This window comes from Sturnira hondurensis, unplaced genomic scaffold (genome assembly GCF_014824575.4).
Source record: "Sturnira hondurensis isolate 20B ecotype Veracruz unplaced genomic scaffold, ASM1482457v3 Scaffold0018728, whole genome shotgun sequence".
Classification (NCBI taxonomy): Eukaryota; Metazoa; Chordata; class Mammalia; order Chiroptera; family Phyllostomidae; genus Sturnira; species Sturnira hondurensis.
Genome location: NW_028091359.1, coordinates 411,162 through 438,577, shown reverse-complemented (window position 1 = coordinate 438,577; position 27,416 = coordinate 411,162). Strand labels below are relative to the sequence as shown.

Genomic DNA, 27,416 nt, shown 5'->3' with positions numbered 1-27,416 from the left:
TTTCTCTAACCTGTAGCTCTTTGGAGGAAATGAACAATGTCCTTTCATGGATATTTATGGTAATGATGATATTTGTAAGTTTCAAAAGAACAATGTTTGACAGTTTATCATATGACCCAGGAATTCCTCTCCCAGATATTTACCAATGAGAAATGAAAACACGCCCACCAAACATATACCCACCACAAAAATAATGTTCATAATAGTTTTGTTCGTAATAGCTCAAACTTAGAAGTAATCTAGATGTCCGTCAATAGGCAAATGGATAAACAAATTGTGATATATTCATACAATGGAATACAGCTTAGCAAGTTTTAAAAATGAACTAATGATAAACCCAACAGCATGGATGAATCTCAAAAACATGCTGAGGAAAAAAATCCAGGCACAAAAGAGTACATACATACTCTATGATTCCACTTATATGAAATTCTAGTAAAGGCAAAAACTATAGTGGCGAAAAGCAGATTAGTGGTTGACTGGGACCGAGGTAGGGTGTAGGATACATGGCAAAAGAGTAAGAGGGAATTTTATGGGCTGATAATAATGTTCAATGTTTTGACAGGGTGGTTGGTTATATAGGTATATTGTCAAAATTTATCAAAATGTACATTTAAAAATTCCTTTATGGATAGATTTTTTTAGAGAGAGGAGAAAGAGAGAAAGAGAAACTTTTATTTGTTTTTCCACTTATTTGTATATTCATCAGGTGATTATATATATATGCCATGACTGGGGATCGAACTCACAACATTGGTGTATTGGGACAATGCTCTAACCAACTGTGTTACCCAGCCAGGGCCTCAAAGTGTACATCTTAATTAAGTGTATTACATGTAAATTATACCTCAATAAAAGTGATTTTGAAAGTTAAAAATAATTTACTGCTGTTACTCCTTGTCCTTTTTGCTTTCATATCCATTCCTTCTCCTTTGTTCTGCCCTGTATTTTAAAGGGGACTGACCCTTTCAGGCTCTATTCACCACTGTTCCTTGAAATCAGCTGACTTTCAGATGAGATTTGCCCAGTGGGAGACATCGGCAGGAAACTGGAAAGTGGGAGGAAAGGAGAAAAACCAGGGTATTTCCTCCCTGTCTCCTACCTCGGTCCTAATGCTGCATTTCTTCCACAGCTTTTCTCGCCCTGATCACATCCACTGGGATTCTAGCTTTTGCCTGTGACACCAGCCCTTGATTTCTAGAAATGTCTTCTGTTTATCCATCAGCCTAGAAGTGGTAATGGCTTCTAGTTTCCTAATCTTGCTTTCTATGGACTGAATATTTTTGTTCTCTAAAAATTCACTTATTGAAATACTAACCCCCAAAGTGATATTAGGAGGTGGGGCTTTTGGGAGGTGATTAGGTCATGAGGATGGAACCCTCATGAATGGGATTTAGTACCCTTAAAAAAAGGTACAAGGGAGACCCCTCTCCCCTTCTGCCATGTGAGGACATGATAAAAGGACAGCTATCTGTGAACCACACAATCAGCCAGAACCCTAATCTTGGACTTCCAAGCCTCCAAAATTGTGAAAAATATATTTGTTGTTTATAAACTACCCAACTTACGGTATTTTTCTTATAGCCACCAAAAACAACTAAAACACCTACTCACCTTCCCTTTTGGCTTTTTAGCTCTTCTATCACTTGTGTAGCCAATTCCCTGGATCCTATTCCTTGTATGTCCTTAACTGAATCTCAATTGATATAATAGCAAATAATACTTTAAAGCACTATAAAATAGATTAATATGTAAAAGAATTATAAAAGGATTCAGCTGACATTAAAGCAAGTTTAGGTCTTCAAAGGTGCTACTGGAACATTAGACTAACTTGAAATTAGTAGTAAATGATTTCCTAGAATAAAGTTACAAATATGTTGCTGGGGGCCCAAGGAGAATGGGGAAAGGATGAATAGGTGGAACATGGGATTTTTTAGGGCAGCAGAAACTACTCTGTATGATACCATAGTGGTGGATACATATTAGACATTTGTCGAAATCCATAGTGGTGGCCCTGGCTCATGTGGGTTAGTGGATTGAGTGCCAGCCTATGAACCAAAGGATCGCTGGTTTCATTCCCAGTCAGGGCACATGCCTGGGTTGAGGGCCAGGTCCCCAGTGGGGGGCGCATGAGAGGCACCATGCAGTGATGTTTCTCTCCTTTTCTTTCTCCCTTCCCCTCTCTCTAAAACTAAATAAATAAAAGTCTTTTTTCAAAAAATCCATAGAATGTACAACACAAAGAGTGAACCCTAATGGAAACTATGTTCTTTAGTTAATAGTAATGTATCAGTATTGGCTATCAATTGTAATAACATACTTCACTAATATAAGATATTAATAATTGAAACTGTGGTGGCTGGTGGAAGAGATCACTATATTGGGGTTCTCTCTGTCCTTCCCAGCCTTTTTCTTATAAATCTAAAACTGCTTTAAAGTTCGTTAATTTTTTAAAATAATATTTGATATATGGTGAGTAATTGGTGCTTATAATTTAAAAAGCTGTGTTAACTTTTCAGTTATCTCCAGTTAATATTGCTTGGTTATGCAAGTCTAAAATATTCTCTTTATTCTAAAGTATGCCTGTTTTATTTCTTTATAGGCAAAAAAATAGAAAACCATTTCCCCAAAATATCCTCAGTTTTGTTACTGCCGGTTGTAAAAAAACATGATTTGAAGCTGGTACCATATCCCAAATTTAAAAATATTTTGTTTACATAAAATATTGCAATTTTATATATTTGAGAAAGTATAATAACAGTGAAGTATATATGTGTGTGTGTTTATCATATTTTAGTGCCTAGTGCTTAGTGCTTAAGGCTAGGCCTACTGACCAGTGTTAAATTGCAAGTAAAAAATGTGTAATTTTTTGCCCTGGCTGGTGTGGCTCAGTGGATTGAGCGCGGGCCTGTGAAGCAAAGGGTCGCCGGGTTCGGTTCCCAGTCGGGGCACATGCCTGGGTTGCAGGCCAGGCTCCCAGTGGGGGACCCATGAGAGGCAACCACACATTGATATTTCTCTCCCACTCTTTCTCCTTCCCTTCCCCTCTCTCTAGGAATAAATAAATAAAATATTTTTTTAAATGTGTAATTTTCAATCATTTTTAAATGATTAAATTAAATGGAAGGAAATTAAATGGAAGGAAAACAAACTAATATGTAAAACTTTTTAAAAGATATTAATTTGATTGTGTTGTCAATCAAATTAGGGAGCAACTAGTAGGGAGCAACAGAATACCTGACAACTGAAAAAATTGAGAACACAAAAATATTTCTATTTTATTTTTATTTTTTAGTATATTTTATTGATTATGCTATTATAGTTGTCCCATTTTTTCCTTTGTCCCCCTCCCAGTACCCTTTCCCTTCAGCAATCTGCCCCTTAGTTTTTATCAGTGGGTCACACCTGCAAGTTCTTTGGCTACTATTCTTAACATCCCCCTGTCTATTTTGTACCTATCAATTATACTTCTTAATCCTTGTACCTTTTCTCGAATTCTCCCTCTTCCCCTTCTACACTGATAACCCTACATATGATCTCCATATCTATGATTCTGTTCCTGTTCTGGTTGTTTGCTTAGTTTGTTTTTGTTTTTTAGATTCAGTTGTTGATAGCTGTGAGTTTGTTGTCATTTTACTGTTCATGCTTTAAATCCTCTTCTTTATCTTAATCCCTTTAACATTTCATATAATAAGAGCTTGATGATTATGAACTCCTTTAGCTTTCCCTTGTCTGGGAAGCACATTATCTGCCCTCCAATTCTAAATGAGAGCTTTGCTGGATAGAGAGTAATCTAGGTTGTAGGTCCTTGCTTTTCATCACTTTGAATACTTCTTGCCAGTCCCTTCTTGCCTGCAAAGTTTCTCTTGAGAAATCAGCTGATAGTATTATTCATATTCCTTTGTAGGTAACTCTCTGCTTTTCTCTTGCTGCTTTTAAGAGTCTCTCTTTATCTTTAATCTTTGGCATTTTAATTATGATGTGTCTTGGTATGGTCCTCTTTGGGTCCAACTTCTTTGGGACTCTCTGTGCTTCCTCAACTTGTATGTTTATTTCCTTCACCAAATTAGGGAAGTTTTCTTTCATTATTTTTTCAAGTAAGTTTCAATTTCTTGCTCTTCCTCTTCTCCTTTGGGATCCCTGTGATTTGGGTCTTGGCAGTTTGGCTCTGTCCCAGAGTCTTCTTATTCTCTCATTTTTTAAAATTCTTGTTTCTTCATTCTGTACTGGTTATTTATTTCCTCCTTATGTTCCAAATCGTTGATTTGAACACTGACTTCCTTCCCTTCACTGTTGGTTCACTGTGGATTTTTCTTTATTTCACTCAGTGCAGCCTTTATTTCTTCCCTTATGGGTTTTCCATACTCAATGAGTTCTCCGAGTCATTCTTATCACAAGTGCTTTGAACTCTGCATCTGACAAGTTGCCTATTTCCATTTCATTTAGGTTTTTTTTTCCTGGAGTTTGGTTCCGTTCTTTCATTTGGGCCATATTTCTTTGTCTCCTCAATTTGGCAGCCTCCCCGTGTTTGTTTCTGTCTATTAGGTAGAGCTGCTCTGACTTCCTGTCTTGGCACACCTGTTACATCATAAGGGGCAGAGCCTTAGGTATTCACCAGGGCAGGGCAACCTGTTTCACTGCTCAGTGGTACTGTATGGGGGTGGGGTGTCAGAAAGGGAACAAAGCTGCTTGCTTCACACTCATTCCTGTTTCTAGTTACTTCACCCGCTTTCCAGATGTGACTGGAACCCCTCTAACTGTTGCACTTATGGCGGTTCCCAGATAGGGTTGGTTTGAGTACATTCTAACACCCTGGGGGCCATTTCAACACTCTCCTGAGAGACTGACAGTTTCTTCCACAGCCCCAGCCCACACTGGATTTTTACAGCCAAGAATTATGAAACTTTACTTCCCAGCACTGGAACCCTGGACTGCAGGTTCTGGCCTGGAGCTGGGGTCAGTTGTTCCCCAGGTGTCCCTCTCAGTTTTTATCTGCCACATGCAAATGTGGGACCACTCCTGATCCACTGGCCACCACTGCCAAGGCCACACCGTGTCCTCTCTGCCCCTACTACCTGTCTGGATGAATATTTTTTCTTCAAACCCTTGGTTGTTGGACTTCTATATAGTTCCATTTTCCGGTAGTTTTGGTGTTTTTTGTTTTGGAGTTAGTTGTGATCCTTATGATTGTGTGAGAAGGCAAAGCATGTGTGTCTCCTCCATCTTGGCTGGAAGTCCTGGTGTTTTTCTAAAATGTTTTTAAATAAGGACTTCATCCTTTCTCATTAATATAATCTAGGTACATCTTCTACAGCCTAGATCAATAACAAAACTATAAAATCATCTCCATTTGCTGCCAGAAATATTACTATTATATTAATTTTTATTTATTTTCTATTGTTGGCTAATATGGTTAGATTGCAATAGTCCAAAGCTAAAATTCACATTAGATAATAACAGGCTCAAATGCACTATTTTTTAAATTGATTTTTAGACAGGAAGGGAGAGAGAGAGAGGAAGAAACATCGATTTGTTGTTTCACTTATTTATGCCTTCATTGGTTGACTTTCATATCGTGCAACCTTGGCATATCAGGGCAACACTCCAGCCAACTAAGCTACCCAGCCAGGGCCTGCTTTGCTTTTCAAAACTGATGGAGGTACTTTATAAATGGCTAACATATGGCATATTCCTTCTATAATAAAAGGTTTTTCTAAAATAAACTGACTTTATTTTCTAAAATCCACTTTAAAAAACCAAAAAGTGCTTTATGTGGTAAAAAGCTATCTTTATTATTATCATCTAATCTTTAATTCCCTTTCTATATTTACTGAGAATAAACACATGCAATAATTAAGAGTGATATTGATCATGTTCTATTTTAGTTAGCAGAAGTTCGTTCTCCACTCTGGAACATTCATCAAAAAATCCATCTAATTTTTTAAATGAAAATTAAACAAGCAACTAAATGTGAGAACTCCTCACAAATGTGTCTTCTATGCTCAGGTAGTACTGAACACTTTATTCTTCACTGAGGGTGATGCTGATGGAATTGAGCCACAATGACATTTGTGACTAGAAGGGAAGATGGAAATGATTCCATTAACCTAGAGTGCCGCAACATATGGTAATCATAGGTGGTAGAATAGCTGTGTTGGACAAGGTTAGAAATAAGCCATGTGGCACAGACATTATCAATTACCACACATGGTAAGCATGCTGACACAATGTATCTTCTCCAAAAAGGAAATGATTTGGACATATGAAGCGGTCTGCTGCCTTATGAAAGAGTGATCTATAAATGACATATCTGGCACCAATATAGAACATGTGGTTTCCAGTAATTCTGCAAGTTGAGGACTATTAAAATTTGATGAACCTCCATATTCCTAAATATTAGTGCAATAAATTGCAGTTAGTTGCACAAAAGCAGCAAAGTAAAATATCTATAAAAATTAGCTTTGATCCTTCATATATAAAATTGTTTTTAAAATCTTTTCAAATTGTCACATAAAAATTCTGATGTTTTTTAATCTGTAAATATATGCCAATAATTTCATGACTATTTAAGGTATTAAAGCCTATAGGCATGGGGAAATTTTCAAGATTAGATCTGAGTTTTGCTGGGATATGAAATTATAATAATTTGTTCCAACTATTGGCAAAACAATGAATTTGAAAGAAAATGATGAAAACTGTGTTGTAAGAAAATTTGATATATAAACATCCTTTCAGATGCGTACAGGGAAAATTGAAGAGAGATTGAAGGCTGAAAGATCATTTGGGCAATGGAAGATAATTAGTACAGGAGAGAATGGTGTCCATGGGAATAAAGATGAATGGTAGGAGCTAAAAGACACTATAAAGATCTGAGATTCTAAGGCACCTGAAGACATAACTTGGGAAGAGCAGGAAACCCAACCAGACAGGCTCCAAAGTGGCTGTTTTGGCTATTACCCTCAAAATGTAGTGGCTCAGCTAGGTGGTTCTCACTTGAAGGTCTCATGAAGTTGTGCTCAGATACCAGGTGATTGGGTATAAATTCATGAAGACTCAAATAGGCTAGATGTCCAAGATGATTCACTCACGATCTTTTCATTTGTTTGAAAAGAATTGAGTGGGGGAAAAACACTAGTATGTAAATTGCTTTCAAGATATTATTTTTTTAAAGATTTTATTACTTTTTGACAGAGGTAAGGGAGGGAGAAAAAGAGGAAGAGAATCATCAATGTGTGGTTGCTTGTCACACACCCCTCACCAGGCCTGCAACACAGGCATGTACCCTGACTGGGAGTCAAACTGGTGACCCTTTGGTTTGCAGACCAGTGCTCAATCCACTGAGCCACACCAGCCAGGGCTCAAAATGTTAATTTGTATTGCCAAACTGGCAGTTAAAGCTGGCTGTTGACTGGAAACTTAGCTTGGGCTGTCAATTGTAATGATTACACATTAATGATTCCAACATGGTGGCTTAGGTTCTCAATGAGTAAGACAGGAGGTGTATAGCATTATTTCTGTGGTATTCTATTGGTCAAAGCAGTAATGAGCCCATTCAGATTCAAGAGTTGGGGGCATAGTATACCCCACTTCCTGATGGCAGAGCTGTGAAAGAATTCATTTTAAAATCACCATAGTGACATTTACCTGCATGAATTTATGACAAAGTTTAGCAACTTTGAACTTTGAGAATCAAAAGTTTGAGTGTTCCAAACTTAATTAAATAAATAATATATGCACCCCTATGTTCATTGCAGTGCCATTTATAAGAGCCAAGATTTGGAAGCAGCCCAAGTGCCCATCAGTAGATGGGTGGATAAAAAAAGCTGTGATACATTTACACAATGGAATACTACTCAGCCATAAAAAGGGACATCTTACCTTTTGCATGGATAAATCTAGAGGATATTGAGCTAAGTGAAATAAGCTAGTCAGAAAGACAAATACCATGTGATTTCACTTACATGTGGAATCTAATGAACAAAATAAATAAACAAAATAGAAACAGATTCATAGATACAGAGAACAGACTGACCGCTGTCATAGGGGAGGGGGGCTGGATGAAATAGGTTAAGGGATTAAGCAAAAAAAAACCCAAAAAACCCTCATGGACACAGATAACAGTGTCGTGATTTTACCAGAGGGAAGGGGTAGGGTGGGAGCGGGAGGAAGAGGGTAAATGGTGGATAAATGGTGACAGAAGGAGACTAGAAGTTGTGTGGTGACTACACAATGCCATGTGCAGGTGATGCATTATAGAATTGTACACTTGAACCCTATTTTAATTGACCAATGTAATGCTAATAAATTCAATAAAAAAAAAGAATATAAGGTAAAAAGGCCTAAATAAGGCAATCAATCTCATTGAACTTTAGATACAATTTTGGCAGAATAGTGAAAACCGGGTTAGAAAAGAAATGCAATGATAAGAAGTCCAGTTTTTAGTACGTTTACAAAGTGCTTCTTCCTCCATGGTATCGGTGTACTTTATCTAGATTAAGCAGCTCAAGGCAGCCTTGAATGCATAGCCTAGTCTTTAAGTTTGGAGCATGGGTGATAGTTTCATTTCCAGTTTCATTAGAGAGCCAGCTATGTGCCAGTGATATTGTCCCAGCACTGAGGGCACAAAAGAGAAGGAGGTCTCTGCTTTTATGGGGATTGTAGTCCAGTGGAAGAGTTAGATAACAGGACAAAAAAGAGTGCCTTCAGAGAGTGGTAAATACAATTAATATGAGGGTATTATAATAGTGATAAGAGAAAAGAGGTCCACATTATGTAGGATGGGCAGGGAAGGCCTCTCCAAGAAGGTAAAATCTGAGCTCAACCTGAACAACAAGGAGTGAGCCACATGAAAACCCAGAAAAGCTGGTATTAAGGTCCTAAAACAAGAAGAAACTTGTGTGTATTTGAAGAAAAAGTTCAGTGTGACTTAGCATAGGAAACAAAGGAGTGAATGATATTATATGAGCATGGGGAAGCAGCAGACCATGTAGAATCTCCCCATAAGGAGTCTAGCTTTTATTTTAAGTGCAACAGGAAACCACTGGTGAGTTGTAAGTAGGGAAGTAACATGAACTAATATATCTTTTAAAAAGATCCCTCTGGCTGCTGTTGTAGGGAATAGATTATAGGGAAGATGAGAGAAAACAGGGAGACTAATTGGGAGGTTGTTGCTGTAGTCTTTGGAGAAAACTGTAGCTTACGGGATGGTAGTAGCAAATGGCAATGGAGATATTATATCTGAGACATGTTTGGGGTATAACTGATAAAACTTGCTGACAGATGTGTGAGTGAGGATAGAAAATAAATTGTCTTTAATTTTTGTTTCGAATAAACTGAATACTGGTATATACTGGAGCAAGGGATATACAGGGATGAGCCAAAGGAGGTTTATACTTGTTTGCATGGAAAATACACTAATTAATAAATAATACAAGAATAAACTGTGTTTCACATACTCACAACTGTAAACCTACTTTGGCCACCCCTGTATTTCTTGTGGTGGGGGTGATTTCAGGTGTTAGGTTTGAAATATTTATTACATGTGTAATTGGATATGCCCTGTTGATGATTGCATATACCAATTTGGAGCTGAGAAGAAAAGTCAGGATTGAATTACATATCAACACCCTCCTTTTTATCGATTGGAGATAATTTCTTATTTACTATTCTCTAATCTAACCAACATCTTACCCTTGAAAAAAAATGTGTTAAAAATAATCAAGAAATAAATCAAATAACCCACAAATTCATGAAGAAAAATACACTAGCCATAATGCTACATTCCACTGATCGTCCTCTAAAGAATTCACTTTAAGAGTTTGGCTGATATAAAAGAGATACATTGGCATTTTTCATAAAACTGTCTTCTCAGATATCACTGAGAGTCCTTTAATGACAAACCCTCTGTCAAGTTTAAAACTCAAGGCCATAGCTAACATCCAAATCCATTTCAGATTAAGAGAGTATGTGAGCATGGAAGGGAAAGCAGTAGATCGTGTAGAACTCCCCATAAGGAGTCTAGCTTTTTTAAAAAAATATTTTATTTATTTATCTTTAGAGAGGAAGGAAAGGAGAGAAATATCAATGTATGGTTGCCTCTTGTGAGTCCACTGCTGGGAACTGGCCTGCAACCCAGGCATGTGCCCTGACTGGGAATCGAACCGTGATCATGTGGTTCGCAGGCCCATGCTCAATCCACTGAGCTACACCAGCCAGGGCCTAGGAGTCTAGCTTTTATTGCAATGAAATAATACTTGTTTAAAGTTCTACAAGTAAAAATGGAAGAATTTAATAATCCTGGAGTGGGATAATCTGAATAGGACATAAACTCAGAAACAAAAGTGAAAAAGTGATGATATAAAAGTCAAATTTCTGGCCCTGGCCAGGTAATTCAGTTGGTTAGAGCACCAAGGTTGTAGGTTAAGTCCCTGGTTAGGGCACATATAAGAATTAACCAATGAATGCATCAGTAGGTGGAACAACAAATTGATGTTTCTCTCTCTCACTCACTTCCTCTCTCTAAAATTAACTTAAATTTTTTAATAAATCAAATTTGTGTAAAGCAAAAAATAAGACAAACTAAAAAATATTTACCATATCACAAAGGCCTAATACTTTCCTCAATGTGTAAAGAACTCTTACAGATTAGTAAAACCAACCATCCAATAGAAACATGGAAAAAAATACAAACAGCCAGTTCATAGAAAAGGAAACAGAGTGTCTTATAAGCAGATGAAAAGATATGCAGCCTCACTTATAGAAAGAGAAAATAGCCCTGGATAGGTGGCTCAGTTGGTTGGAGCATCATCCCATACACCAAAAAGGTTGTGGGTTTGATCTCAAGTCAGAGCACCTGCCTAGATTGTGGGTTCAATCCCCAGTCAGGGCAAGTACAGGGTTCAATCAATTGATGTTTGTTTCTCTCACATTGATGTCTGTCTGTCTGTCTGTCTCTCTCTCTTCCTCCCCCTCTCCCTCCTCCCTCCCTCCCCCTTCTTCTCTAAAATTAACGAACATATTCTTGGGTGAGGATTTTAAAAAATGTTTTTAAAAAGAACTAGAAAATATAATATCATACTATGAGATAGCAATTTAATACTTATCAAATTGGCAAAAAAAAGAGATAAGGGTGTGTAGAAACAACCAGTCTCAAATGTCACTGGTGGAGGTATAAATTGGTAACCTCTCTGAAGAATAGGCTGGGCAACATCCACCAAAATTTTAAATGTATATTCACTCTGACCAATTCCTTATATCCTCATAAAAAGTTTGATTAACCTAAATATCCATCCATTAAAAATGACTAAATAATAGTATATTTGTACAATGGAATATCACACAGCATTTTTTAAAAATTTTTTTATTTATTTATCTCTAGAGGGGAAGGGAAGGAGAGAGGGAGAGAAACGTCAATGTTGCCTCTTGTGTGTATGGTTGCCTCTTGTGTGTATGGTTGCCTCTCATGTGTCCCCTGATGGGAACTGGCCTGCAACCTAGGCATGTGCCCGACTGGGAACCGAACCGCGATCGTCTGGTTCACAGGCCCGTGCTCAGTCCACTGAGCTACACCAGCCAGGGCACACAGCATTTTTTTTAATTAAGAAAATTCTATATATACTGGCACAGGCCTGCGAACCAGAGGATCGCGGTTCAATTCCCAGTCAGGGCACATGCCTAGGTTGCAGGCCAGTTCCCGGCAGGGGACACACGATACATTGTGTGTCCTCAGCAGAGGCAACCATACATTGATATTTCTCTCCCTCTCTCCTTCCCTTCCCCTCTAAAAATAAATAAATAAAATATTTTTTTTTAAAAAAGAAAATTCTATATATACTGATAGAAAAATAAGGTACAAATCTGAGTGTTCGAGTTTTAAGATTTGGGTGTTGAAGAAAAATATATTTATATTTTAGATACCTGGAATAGCTCTGAAAGTTTATGTTAAAAAACTGGTAATGATGGTTGTCTTCTAAAAATGAACTGAATGACTAAGGAACGGGGGAAAAAAGACTTTTCATCGAATTTAAAGTCTTGTGTAAATATTACTCATTAAAAAACAAAGACCAAAAACATTTTTTTTTCTCTTAAAGACCTGGTATACTTTCTAACATTAGACCAAGAGAGTTACATAACCAATTATGTTTTTTCCTTTGCCTTGGTTTATATGATTTCTAATACAAATTCTCTACTTTGCCACTTTGCTTTTACCTTTTATCTGTGTTGACTTTTTAAATTTTTAAAAAAGATTTTATTTACTTATTTTTAGAGTAGGGAAAGGAGGAAGAGAGAGGAGAGAAATATCAATGTGTGGTTGCTTCCCGCACGCCCCCTACTGGGGACCTGGCCTGCAATCCAGGCATGTGCCCCGCCTAGGGGATCAAATTGGTGGTGACCCTTTGGTTCCTAGGACGGCGCACGCAGTCCACTGATCCATACCAGACAGATGCTAATTTTTCTAATTTGAAAATAGAACATAATATCCACAAATTCTCAACCCTTTCTGAAAGAACCCAACTTTTATATGATCATAAAATAAGCTACAGATAAAATCACTATCAGAGTAATGGAGTGTTTAAAAACTCACATCATACTAAACCTGAGAGTCAAATGGATAATTGAAGGACAAAAAGGCCTGTGTCAATGATGAACTACATCTAAAAACAGACAAAGGAATATATTGCGGTCAGGAATACATGAAATTTTGTCAACATGGTTTATGCCAAAATCAGTTCTGAGGGAGCAAAATGTTCTGTAAATTTTAACAGTAACAGCAAATTTAGGCATTGATGTTAACTAAAAATACATATTATGAACAGCCAGCCTCTCTTCTGTAACTAATTTTTTTAAGCAATAGAACATTTCAACATTGTGTCTCAAAATGTAATGTATTGGAATGGAAACCCTAGTATTGATTTTAAAAATAAAAAATGTGTAAGTGTCACTCTTTTCTCTATTTCCACTATTGTTCATTTAAAAGTGAGTAAAAATGCCTCTACAAAAACAGACTAAAAAATGTAGTGACAATCCCTTAGTCCTATCTTGTTTTATAAATAAGGTAAAAGCATGAAAATATAAAGGTGCCAAGTGACATGGCTTATTAATTTCTCAGCTAGAATCAGAATACAGGTCTTCTGACTCTCGTCCTATGTTCTTTCTACTCAAATTATACTATAATTTTATCATTGGTAAATAGCTATAAGCATTTAGTAAAAACACTATTAATGAGAAAAATAAAATAGAGTGATTAAAAATAAAAATAGTTGATCAAAGAAATGAAAATAAGTCTATTGGGGTTAAAATTTAAACTAGTAGGAAGAGATTGAAAATATTGCAAAGATCAATCAAGCGTCCCAAACTGGCATTACTCATATAAATTTATAAACCATTAAAATACTACTAGAAAAACCCAAATGTCCATCAGCAGATGAATGGATAAACAAAATGTAGAATATACATATAATGAATTATTACTCAGCCATAAAAAGGATCAAAATTCTTATACATGCTACAACATGGATGAATCTTGAAAACATTATGCTAAGTGAAATAAGCCAGAAACAAAAGAAAAAACATTGTATAATTACACTTATATGAAATATATACAGTAGGCAAACTCATAGAAACAGAAAGTAGATTAGACTGGCGGAAGAATGTGTAATTATTACTTAATGGGTATACAGTTTCTGTTTGAGGTAATGAAGTCTCACAAATTGTGGTGATGGTTGTACAGCATTGTGTATGCAATTAAGGACACTGAACTGAACATTTAAAAATGGTGAAAATGGCTAACTTTAAGGTACATCTATTTTATCACAATTCTAAAAAGTTAAAAGACCACTATTAAATTATATACTTTTATTTATTATAATAAAAATGCTCAGAAACACTATCTTATGCATGACTAAATAGTATCCTTATCTGAACATTTGAAAAACAAAATTCTAAATCATATTTGAAATATTTATTCATTCACTAAGTCGTTGTTAAATGTGTATTTTAGATGGATAAACACATGAAAAAAATGAAAGTAGACAAGCCAATCTTTCACGTCTGCCTGACAGAGTTGCTTGAAGAATCAAATTAAATAATGTAAAAATATTTCAAAACCCTAAGGCATCATATAAATATGTTTTACATTACATAACCTCAAATGCAATCTAAAGCTCATAATACTCTCCGGGAAAATACAACTTCAAAAAAAGGATAAAAGGTTTATAAAGGCAAGAAAGAATAATTTTTAAAAAATTATCTGCATGTTTGAAAAATTAGATTTATGCATTAAATTAGTAGGATGCTCTCTAAGGTTTCCTCTAGAAATAAAAGTATACAATTATTGTGTTTGAAATGATAAGCCTCTATCTTAAAACATAAAAATAAAGACAAAATCCTTTAGTTAGGTCATCTGAGGTTTTAATTCTGTACCTTATTATATTTTTATACATTTAAAAACTTATTTGGGATCAAATTTATTTTCTAAGTGCATCAGTGTGGAAAGGGTTTCTCAAAACATCAAACTTTGAATTACTATTATTGGTTCACTCTGCACTTCTCAGAATAATTTTTTAAAATATATTTAATTGATTATGCTATTATATTTGTTCCATTTTTTCTCTCCTTTATTCCCCTCCATCCTGCATCCCTCCCCCACCATCATTCCCCCACCTTAGTTGATGTCCATGGGTCATATATATAAGTTCTTTGGGTTCTTCTTTTCCTATCGTTTTCTTAACCTCCCCCTGTCTATTTTATACCTATCACTTATACTTCTTATTCTCTGTACCTTTTCCCCCATTCTCCCCTCTCCCTCTCCCTACTACTAACCCTCCATGAGATCTCCATTTCTGTGATTCTGTTCCAGTTCTAGTTGTTTGCTTAGTTTATTCTTGTTTTTGTTTTTTTTTTTTTCGGTTTGGTTGTTGATAGTTGTTTGTTGTCATTTTACTATTCATAGTTTTGATCATCTTCTTTTTCTTAGATAAGTCCCTTTAACATTTCATACAATAGGGCTTGGTGATGATAAACCCCCTTAACTTGACTTATCTGGAAAGCACTTTATCTGCCCTTCCATTCTAAATGATAGCTTTGCTGGATAGAATAATCTTGGATGTAAGTCCTTGCCTTTCATGACTTGGAATACTTCTTTCTAGCCCCTTCCTGCCTGTAAGGTTTCTTTTGAGAAATCAGCTGACAGCCTAATAGGAACTCCATCGTAGATAACTCTCTCATTTTCTCTTGCTGCTTTTAAGATTCTCTCCTTATCTTTCATCTTGGCTAATGTAATTATGTTGTGCCTAGGTGTGTGCTTCCTTGGATCCAACTTGGGAGTCCCTGGGCTTCTGGATTTCCTGGAAGTCTATTTCCTTTGCCAGATTGGGGAAGTTCTCCATTATTTTTTAAAATTAAGTTTTCAATTTCATGCTCTTGTTCTCTTTCTGGCACCCCTATGGTTTGGATGTTGGGATGTTTACAATTGTCCAGGAGGTTCCTAAGCCTCTCCTCATTTTCTTGAATTCTTGTTTCTTCATCCTGTTCTGGTTGAATGTTTATTTCTTCCTTCTGCTCCAAAACTGTTGACTTGAGTCCGTTTCCTTCCTGTCACTCTTGGTTCGCTATACATCATCCTTTATTTCACTTCACATAGCCTTCACTTCTTCCTCTTTTTTGAGACCATACTCAATGATTTCTGTGAGCATCCTGATTACCAGCATTTTGAACTCTGCCTCTGATAGGTTAGCTGTCTTTTCATTGCTTTGTTCTATTTTTGGAGTTTGATCAGTTCCTTCATTTGGGCCATATATTTTTTAAAGATTTTATTTATTTATCTTTAGAGAGGAAGGGAAGGAGAGAAGGAGAGAAATATCAATGTATGGTTGCCTCTTGTGAGTCCCTTGCTGGGAACTGGCCTGCAACCCAGGCATGTGCCCCAACTGGGAATCGAACTGAGATTGTGTGGTTTGCAGGCCCGTGCTCAATCCACTGAGCTACACCAGCCAGGGCTGGGCCATATTTTTTTTGTTTCTGTGTGCCTATTACATTCTAAGGGGTGGAGCCTTAGGTATTCACCAGGGCAGGGCAACCCACCTTGCTGTGTTGTGATGCTGTATGTTGGGGAGGGGTCCAAGAGGGAACAATACCAATTGCTTGGCTCTTGGCTGGCTTTCAGTCACTTCCCTGCTACCCACAAGCAAATTGGGCCCTTCTGGTGCTGATTCCTGGGTGTGTGGGTTTGTATACATTCTAGGACCCTGTGGGTCTGTCTCTCCAATGAACTCTTCTGTGAGACTGGTTTTCTCCTGCCACTGCAATTTCCAAAGGGTTTTGCAGCCAGGGGTTTTGAGGCTTTATTTCCCCACAATGGAAATCTGGGTTGCTTGGTCTGTCTCACTCCCTAGTTGTTCCTCCTGGTTTATACGTGTACAAACATGGAATAACCCAGTCCTCCAGCCACCAACTTGCCTCATGTCCTCTCTGTCCTGGCTGCCTATCTCTGCCCCTCCTACTGGCCTGGATGTTTCTTTTAAAAGTCCTTGGTTGTTAGACTTCTATACAGTTTGACTTTCTGGCAGTTCTAGTTGTTTTTTGTTTTTAAATTTGTTGTCCTTCTTTTGGTGTGTAAGGAGGCAAAGTGTTATCTACCTAGCTGCCATCTTGGCCAGAAGTTCAGAATGAATTTTTTAAAGGAACCTGTACTGATGGCCTGTGTAGTGCTAATTGTGACCAGAGCATTGTAAAACATGAAATTGATATTTTAAAAAGTTATGGAAATAAGTATTCTTTGTGTACAAATATATTTATGTGTATGAATGAATTACAAAGAAAGGTGATCAAAGCAATATATAAAAAGGAATAAAAGCCAATATACATCTTTGGGATTTACCACACTGCCTAACTGCAAGACAAAAGATTAGTTAGTGCAATCACTGGTTGACTGGGAGGCGAGACTTTAATTTACTAGTAGCATTAGGTGGCAAACTCATATAAATTGTGGGACAGATAATTCTATCACATCATGAGTCATAACCTAGTAACAGAAAAGACTGGGGGGAAAAGTTTATACTTATATATATTTTATATTTAAGAAAGAAAGAAAAAGAAAGAACACTATTCTTTGAAGAATAAAGCTTTCAAAAAGCAAAGGAGCTATCCTTTCTTCTCATATCCTTTCTTTTCTATTTCATAAATGGGATGACCATTTATAAATACGGTTTAAAATGTTATCGAGCCCTGGCTACGTGGATCAGTTGTTTGGAGCATCCCTCCGTACACCAAAAGGTTGTGGGTTCCACTCCTGGTCAAGTCACACACCTAGGTTGGGGGTTCAATCCTGTTGGAGCATGAGGTTTCTTTCTCTCTCCCTTCCTCTCTCTCTAAAATCAATAAACACATCCTCATCTGAGGATTTAAAAAAATGCTCACAAGCCTGTCCCAATGCTTTTCAAACTTTAATGTGCATGTGAATGACCCAAGGATCACTATTTGTTGAATCACACTACCACATTATTTGTGGGCTGAATAATGGCTCCCCTCAAGATGTTTACAACCCTAATCCTAGAATCTGTGGATGCTAATTTAACATACCAAAAGGAACTTTGCAGATGGAATTACATTACGGGCCTTGAGATGGGGAGATTATCCTGGATCACCTGACAACGCCCTAAATGTAATTGAAAAGGTCCTTGTAAGAGGGAGGCAAGAGAAAGAGTGAGTAAAAGGTGATGGAAATGCAGAAGAGACTGGAAGATGCACACTGCTTTGAAGATGGGCTATAAGGCAAGGAATGCAGGGCAACCTCTACAAGCTAGAAAAGGCAAGGAAATGGGTTTTCCCTTAGACCCTCCCAAAGGAATGCAGGCTGGTCTGCTAACACCTTAATTTTAGCCCTGTGAGACTGACTTCAGATTCAATCACTGTAAGAATAAATTTGTGTTCTTTTAAGCCACTAAATTTTTGGTAATTTATTACATCAGCAATTGGAAATTAATACAAATAATAATTTCAATTTCTTTAAAAAGGAACTTACATGCTTATTAGGAGCATTGTTTATAACAAAAAATATAACGAAAAACTCCAAAAGAAATTTTAAAATTACATCTTAAACACTGTCACAGAAAAATTTTATTGTGTGGAATACATGAGGATATATTAGGGCTTTTTAAAAGTAGATTACAATATGATATAGCTGTACAATAATACGAACATATTTGTTTCCTATAGTGTTACAGACTGAACTGTCTTCCCCAAATTCAAATGTTGAAGCCCTAACATCCAATGTGACTGTATTTGGAGATTGGGCTTTTAGGAAGTAATTAATGTTAATGAGGTCACAAGAGTGGTACCCTCATGATAGAATTAGTGCCCTTATAAGGAGACACCTGAGAGCTCACTCTTACTCTCTCTGCCCCTGTTATCTAAGGACACAGCAAGAAGGCAGCCATCTACAAGCCAGTTATATATCTCACCAGAAACCTACCATGCTAGCACCTGTAATTTGGACTTTTAGCCTCCATAACTGTGAGAAAATAAACTTTTTAAAATTTATTTGTCTTTAGAGGGGAAGGGAGGAAGAGGGGGAGAGAAATGTCAATGTATGGTTGCCTCTCATGTGTCCCTGCTGGGAACTGGCCTGCAACCCAGGCATGTGCCCTGACAGGGAATGGAACCGCGATCTTTTGTTTGCTGGCCCGTGCTCAATCCACTGAGCTACACCAGCCAGGGCAGAAAATAAACTTATTTTAAGACAACCAATCTATGGTGTTTTGTTAGGGCAGTCCAAGCTAAAGACAGATTTTAGTACCAGGAAGTGGAGTACTGCTATTACAAATACCTAAAAGTTTGAAGAGGCATTAAGAGATGGGTAAAGGGTGGAGGCTGAAGAGTTTGGAGATGCATGTTAGAAATATGGATGTTAAGAGAAATTTTGGTGAGTTCTCAGATGAAAAGGAGGAACATGCCAATGGAAACTGGCAGAAAGATGATCCTTGTTATAAAGTGGCAAAGTACTGGGCTGAACTATTTTCTAGTGTTTTATGGAAGATAGAACTTGCAAGTGATGAAACTGGTTATTTCGCTGAGGCTTCTAAACAAAGTATTGAAGGACTGGCTTGGTTCCTCATAACTACTTACAGTAAAATGCAAAAGATGTGAATTGAGAAAAGAATTGTTAAGCAAAAAGAAAAAATTTCAACTTATCCATATTGCAAAAAACTAGATAGCATATTCTGAAGAGAACATCTCAGGCATAGCTGGACATCATCCTGTAAAGAGCTTATGGAATTATACTAGGGAAAAGAATGCCAGTTTGAACTGAAGTGGACAGGGATGGGGCAAACTGAAGGAAGGCTGTTGGACTTCTTAGATTTGACAGGACTGTAGAGAGCCATTTAGCTGCAAACATTAGCTATTCCTCAAGGAAAAATTCCCCGAAGGCAATTCAAAGGTCATCAGAGCTACTACCTCAGTTCCAACAGCCACACAGCCTCTGCCAGAGGTTTAGGGGCTAGATCTGGCAGAGCCTTGGGAGCAGGACCCTGGGGTAAAGCTGTAGGGGTGATGCTGCCACCCCAGTTGACCTGGAAGGCAGAATATTAAACCAAAGGGGATTATCGATGAAACTTAAGATTTATATAAACTTTGCCTTGTTAGATTTTGGACTTGCTTGGAACCCATCACCCCTTTCTTCTTCCTGATTTCTCTTTTGGAGGGGGACCATCTACTCTATGCTTCTCCCACCATTGTAGCTTGGAAATACTTGTCTAATTTCTCATCTGGGGAGAAATTTTTACCGCAGGAAGAGTTGTACCTTGAATCCTACTCATATCTGACTTTTAAAGAGGATATTTAAATGAGACTTTGGAATAAGTTAAGAGTTTTGGAGTGGTTGAGATGGAATGTGTATTTTGCATGTGAGGACATGAATTTTGGGGACCAGGAGCAGAATGCTCTAGATTGTATTGCGTCTTCCCAAAATTCCTATGTTCAAACTCTTGAACCTCCAATAAGACTATCTGGTTAGGGCAGGGCTTTTAGGTGGTTATGTTGAATAAGATCATATGGTGGAGTCCAAAACTGGTAGGACTGGTGACCTTGTAAGATGATGAAGAGAGAAAAATCTCTCTCCATGAGCATTCACCAACAAAAGGCCTTTTGAGCACCCAATGAGAAGCCAGCTGCCTGCAAGAGAGCTCTCACCACTAGACCATGCTGGCAGGTATGCTGCTTTCAGACTTCTAGCCTCTAATACTGTAAGAAAATTATTTTAATCGTTCTTTTACTATTGCAACCCAAGTAGACTAAGATTTAAGTGTATATTTGTAACTAGGAAGTACGCATCTTTTTAGCAATAGCTAAAAAGAATTAGCTATAGTTCTGGAAACAGAACTATACTGGACTTTTTCTATACTCAGGTTCCTATAGTTTTTTAAAGTTCTTTATGAGACCCTACTGTATATGGTGCCTGGTAACACATATTCATCACTTACAACCGCCACTCTTGATTCCATTAGAGCAAACTGAATATAAAGTGAGTACTTTTTAATAATGACTGTACTAATAAAAACATATGCATTAAAGCCCTAACATAGTTACAATCAGTTATCCTACATTAATCATTTAAAATTAGTGTTATATAATTAGGATGACCCTATGCCTGCTTTGCTAGGAAGAACCCGGGTTTATGTCCACTGCCCTGGCGTAACTGTCAGCAGTGCCCACTTTCACTCTCAGAAAGTCCTGGCAAAGTTTGCTTATCCTATGCTTAGTCAATTTCATAGTAATCATGTATTTTGAATTTTATGAATTTAGTGTTCAGTCTGGGACAGAAAATATGGCTGTCACAGTAAATAATCAATTATTTCACCTTTATCTTAGACTTCTTCCACCAGAAACCAAAGTAAATTTTGTGAATGAACTGAGAAGTACTAAGAAGAACCAGGTGCTAAAATATTTTTAGGTTATTTTTAAACCACTCAATCCAAATTTTTTATTTATTTAAGCAGTGTTAAGACTTTTCAGAGGAAAATGTAGATATACCTAGAATTCTAGAATAACACCATTTTTCAAAAATGTAAAAATGATTACCTGTGATTTTATCGACTACTCTGGAAGATGTATGTTCCAGACAATTTCTAAATGAAACAGTTCCAAAGTCCTATTTAACATTATAAAATAAATTAAAAACAGCCCTGGTCAGGCGGCTCAGTTGGTTGGAGCATCATCTCATACACCAAAAGGCTGTGGGCTTGATCTCATCAGGGCACATGCAGGAGGCAACCAACTGGTATCTCTCTCTCACATCATTGTTTCTCTCTCCCTTCCTCTCTCTCTCTATAAAATCAATAAATATATCTTCAGGTGAGGATTTAAAAAAATTTTAATTATAAACAAATGGCTTAGATTTTAGAATTGAGGTCACTAAAATCAGATTGGTCATCTAAATGTGTATGCTGCCCATAAGACTGACTATAGTGACATGCTGACTCAAGTTTGCTAAGTTTCCTTTCTAACAATAAACTGGGTCATTTTAGAATCATCAAAGCTACATTTAAGGAGAAGAACGCAAAAGGAATATAAAACAAATCTTTTCTTCCTCATCAATTAGTAAAGAGTTGAAAAACAGCCTGATTGGCCACATGAGATCAGCTTCCCAAGCCTGCAAAATATAATACCTATATCATCTCTACTGAATATTGCTAAAAATTAAAACAGGGCACAATTTAATTGTGGAACACTGCTTTAGAAAAACTTTCAGAGAATCATATTCATTAAGTATACATATAGTTCACCTGTTATATTCCTGATTCACTTATAGCATAGTATGTGTTTATATTCTAAAGAAATGAGTCTACTTGTAAACATTGCATCTCACACAACCAATACGTAGAGGTCTGTCCAGAAAGTATCCAGCCATATGCTATGAAAAAGAAACATTTATTGAAGATATAAAATATAAGAAACACTGTATAAAGGATAATGATGCCTCCATCCCCTGCAAAGTAGGCATCTTTGAAGTAGGACCTCACACAGTTCTCCCAGCATCTCTTCCACAGTTCAAAACACTGCAAAATCCTTTGTGGGAATTGCCATAACTGCCCCATCATATTTTCCTGAATCTCTTCCCTTTCAAAGGTGATTAGTTTTTCTAAAATCCAGAAGTCTCAGGGTGCCAAATCTGGGATATAGGAGGGCTTAGTCTCCTGGGTCACTGATCTTTGACTGCAGCCCCTCCACATTCAATATTCTCAGGTGTTCTGCTGCTTGCAGGCCTTCCAGAATGTGGATCTCTTGTAACAGATTCTCGACCAACTTTGAAGCATTTGTACCACACCTTTATTTGTGCCATACTCATTGCATCATCCCGGAAAGCCTTCTGAATCATCCAAATATTTCCATGGAGGAATGTTCAAGCTTAACGCAAAATCTGATGCAGATTCGTTCCTCTACTTGCTCACTTTGAATGTGATGGCCACACAGTACACATGCTCACTCAGTGGTGTCTTCCACACCACTGACCAGTACAGTGAAGTTATCATTGTTCACGCATGTGCATTCCAGTCCACTCCTCTTGGCTGCCAAGTTACATGGATGTCACGCAAACCATTCTCATTATATTAACAATGGCTGAAATTTTTTCAGACAGACTTCACACACACACACACACACACACACACTCACACACTCACTCACTCTCTCTCTCTCTCTCTCTCTCTCTCTCTCCCCCTCTCCCTCTCCCTCTCTTACACACTGAGACTAGTCTTTGGATTCCTGTTCTTCCTCTGATTCTCGTGACCGTTTCCGGGAATTCAAGGAATCTTCTGTTTGCATTGAAGATGCAGGGGCAACAACAGCATCTCTAAATCCCTGAGGCTGAGAGATGAAAAAATACGCAAGTATGCTTTAAGAACATCTAAAATAATGATTGGTCTTCCAAACATTTTAAGTAATTGATAAGAGAGCTACTTTATTCTTGGACTAGAAGTTATCAACCACTGTAAATAAAGAGGACAAATGTCCAAGCCTTTAATACTTATACTAAAGTATTTTATATCTAGAGTATTTTGATATATGTATTTACACACAAAAAAAATCACATTGCATTATAAAAATGTTCTCTAAAAGACAACCCTTACAAACTTCATGGTGACACTACTGGAAGAAGTGAAAGGAAGTAACATAATAATTACTTAGGTGTTTAACAAACTTATTTTCACAATCAAATACTCTAAAATAAAGTTTTCCAATTAGAATACTTTTAGTGTACCTAGGCAGAGCAAAGTCTAAGTAGACAGCTCAGTTTCAGAATCTATTTCTGTTTTTGTCCTTAAAATATGAGATGCCCAGAATATATTTGGCTCAAAACTATTGATAAAAATGCATATTTCAGTAAAAATCTATGTTCTATAATATACAATTATAGGAAAATTAACATTTTAAAGTGGGATATATTTGGTGGCTATGACAAACCTGTAATATCTATAGACCAAAATGAGTAAGGCTGGTAGTTGGTCTCATGAAAATCCTTAACAACTTTCACCTTAAAAATATTTACTATTCTGACATTACATATGGCATGAGACATGCTACCCTACAAAAAACTATTTCTTCAGTTCTTAAAAATAAATTTCAGCCCTGGCTGGTGTGGCTCAGTGGATTGAGTGCAAGCCTGCAAACTGAAAGGTCGCTGGTTTGGTTCCCAGTCGCTGGATTGGTTCCCAGTCAAGGCACATGCCTGAGTTGCAGGCCAGGTCCCTACTTGGGGGTGTGTGAGAGGCAACCCATCAATGTCTCTCTCACACACTGATGTTTTTTCTCCCCCTCTCCCTCCCTTCCCCCCTCTCTAAAAATAAATAAATAAAACCTTTAAAAATTTTTCAGTTCAGCTCTGGGTGGTGAGCTAAAAATAAAAAAAATCTTTTTAAAAAATTTTTAAAAAGATTTTATTTATTTATCTTTAGAGAGTAAGGGAAGGAGAGAAGGAGAGAAATATCAATGAATGGTTGCCTCTTGTGAGTCCCCTGCTAGGAACTGGCCTCCAACCCAGGCATGTGCCCTGACTGGGAATCGAACCACGATCCTCTGGTTCACAGGCCTGTGCTCAATCCACTGAGCTACACCAGCCAGGGCCCCATAAATAAAACATCTTTAAAAAAATTTTCAGTTCAATTATTACATGTTTGTTTGTATATCTCGATATTGGGGGATAATTCTAAGTATCCAAAGCTGTCCTCAAATTGGCTTACTGCCTAGAGAAATTAACAGAAGCAATTTATAAATGTTCTCTTTAGATAATTATAGCCCACCAACACCAAAACCACACTCTAATCAAATAATACTGACTGTGATTTGAAACAGTACTGTAGATTCCTTCTGGCTTGGTGATTTGTACAATGTTGCCAACCTGCTTAGAGAAAAAAATATACAAAAACACATCATCTTAATTAATTAGTTCAGGTGACTGATTTGATAACAAATTTACAGTTTCAATATAATTGTATTATTTTGTTCTGTAAGGACACACAAAGCAAAAAAAATTAGAAGTACTCCCTTCAACCAATAGCTACATGTATGCACGCAACAATTATTATATTATTAACAAAGTACTTGTTTACATAAGTGAAATTTTAAAGCAACCTAAAAGTCCAATGGCTGATTCAAATAAATGAGCAATTTTCGACCAGTGTGCTGCAAGAATTTTTAAAACATGTAATGACTGTTTATTTAGTCAGGGGTACTGACCTCTTTTCCCTTAGACTGTCAAAGAAACACAGCACAATAGCCATCTGGTGTGAATGAATGAAAAGTATACCCAAAGTATTTTTTTTGGTCAGATCAGCAAAAAATATATTTTGATGTCACAGAATTTTAGTAATTAGTTTATTAGTGCCATGAGCTAAAAAAGGTTGAAAATTGCTGAAATAAACTATTTTGTACATGATGAGATACTATTTATGCTTAAGAAAATATAGTGGGAGAAATATTTAATTAGATAAGAAAATATTAATAATATAAAAGTTATGCTGTATGATCCCACATTTATTAGGACGTATATACACATATAGAAAAATTATTAGAAGGCTACAATAAAAGAGCCACATTGTTATTACAAGGTAAAGGTTTTCTTTTAATCTATATTCTTCAAATTTTCTGTAGTAATTGTGTTTTGGGGGGTGTTATAATTATTAAGACAATTTCTTGGGATATACATAAGTATGTTCCTTATACTAATATACTCATAATATACTAATACAAATAAGCTAGCAAGACACATTCTTTCAAAATAATTATATGATCCCACATTTATTAGGACGTATATACACATATAGAAAAATTATTAGAAGGCTACAATAAAAGAGCCACATTGTTATTACAAGGTAAAGGTCTTCTTTTAATCTATATTCTTCAAATTTTCTGTAGTAATTGTGTTTGGGGGGGTGTTATAATTATTAAGACAATTTCTTGGGATATACATAAGTATGTTCCTTATACTAATATACTCATAATATACTAATACAAATAAGCTAGCAAGACACATTCTTTCAAAATAATTATATCCAGAAATATCACTGTCATGACAGAACAAAATCTGTTTAGGCAGAATTTCATTATGTAGTCTACAAAGTAAGTAACATAAAACTAAAGCTGAAAGTAGTTGAAAAATAAAATTTTAAGCTCTTACTATGTTCAAATACTGTAATGGCAACAGATATAAAAGCAAAATGTTTTAAAGTGCTTTTTAAAATTGCTTTAAAAGTGACATAACTCCCTGGCTGGTGTAGCTCAGTGGATTGAGCGCAGACCTGCGAACCAGACGATGGCGGTTCGATTCCCAGTCAGGGGACATGCCTGGGTTGCAGGCCAGTTCCCTGCAGGCCAACTCCCAGCAGGGGTCGCACGAAAGGCAACCATACATTGATGTTTCTCTCCCTCTCTCCTTCCCTTCCCCTCGAAAGATAAGTAAATAAAAAATAAAAAATAAAAATTAAAAAAAAAAAGTGACATAACTTACAATAGCCAAAAGCTAGAAGCAATTCAAGTGTCTTGATACATGAATGTATAAACAAAATGTGGCTATACATATAATGGAATATTACTCAGTCTTTAAAAGGAAAGAAATTCTAACCCGTGCTACAGTAAACCTTGAGGACCTTGTGCTGAGTGAAATAACATCCGTCACAATAGGACCCATTGTGTAGGATTCCACTTATTTGAGATGCCTAGAGGGGTCAAATTCACAGAGACAGAAGTAGAATGGTGGTTGCCAGGGGCTGGTAAGGATCCGGGGAGGATGGAGAGTTAGGGTTTAATCTGTACAAAGTTTCAGTACAGAAGATGAAAAAGTTCTGGAGATGGATGGTAGTGACAATTGTACAATCGTGGCTATAATTCATGCCATTGAAGTATACACTTAAATGGTTAAAATGGTAAGGTTTATGTTATGTATACTTTACCACACACAAAAAAAAACCCACCCGGATTTAACTGCACTAACTTAGAGAAAAATAATAAACTCTCAGAGTTAAAAGGAACATTTATTTACATATAATGTTGACTTGTTTTCTCAAGACAACTCAAAAGGACATCTTGGTTTATAATTTGTTGCTTTATTAATTTTCAAATTGCCCCTCTACTCAGGCACAATTCAAAAGAGAAGCAGTCAGAAATCATGGCCCATTAGCTCAGTGTTTTAGGTTTATTCTTTTAGAAGGAAAACAGCAAAATCCAAAATCTCATTTACTCTACAAATATAACTGTATGCATAAAGAAAATACCTGGCAAGTAATATATAAGAATAGTTATCATAGGGAGTGAGTATAACTTTTTTACAATGCTTTTAGAGTTGATATTCTATCTTTAATGCAAAATATAACAGAAAAATAGAAGCATATTTTAACCCACCCTATTAAAAATGTCTGATTCAATATAATAAAAATTAGCTAACCTTCTGAAAAATTAGTATCTAATACTATGTTCAAAAAGGGACCTAGTTCTTCTGACTTTTCTAGAAAAAAAGGAAAATTAAGCTTTAAAGAAGTACTTACATATTCATTGAGAATCCTAAAGTCAAATGGGCATTAAGTGTTCAGGTTGAAAATCTTCCTTGAATTTCTAAGTAAAAATTAAACTGTATAGCCCTGGCTGGTGTAGCTCAGTGGATTGAGTGTGGGCTGCAAACCAAAGGGCTGTTGGTTTGATTCCCAGTCAAGGCACATGCCTGGGTTGCAGGCCAGGTCCCCAGTGCGGGCCACGTGAGAAGGCAACCACACACTGATGTTTCTCTACCTCTTTCTCCCTTCCCCCTCTCGAAAAATAAATAAAGAAAATATTTTAAAAAATTAAATTGTATATTTCATGTCTGCATCTCAAGAGATCTTTTCAAAAAACAAACTAAACCAAAGAATCACTTGGCTCACATCCTCAACTGA

The 27,416-nt window shown here is 36.6% G+C and overlaps 1 protein-coding gene across 1 annotated transcript in view; it reads right to left on the bottom strand.

Moving 5' to 3' along the window:
* Nucleotides 1-22,658: 22,658 nt before the first annotated feature.
* The window catches only part of RAD51C (RAD51 paralog C), a 31,051-nt gene continuing 26,293 nt past the window's right edge, over nt 22,659-27,416 (bottom strand). Inside the window, exons 9-10 of the mRNA XM_037070011.1 lie at nt 24,331-24,391; nt 22,659-22,860 (exon numbers count right to left, since the gene is read on the bottom strand). Coding sequence (XP_036925906.1) covers nt 22,744-22,860; nt 24,331-24,391 — 178 coding nt within the window. The 3' untranslated portion in view covers nt 22,659-22,743. The remainder of the gene's footprint in view (nt 22,861-24,330; nt 24,392-27,416) is intronic.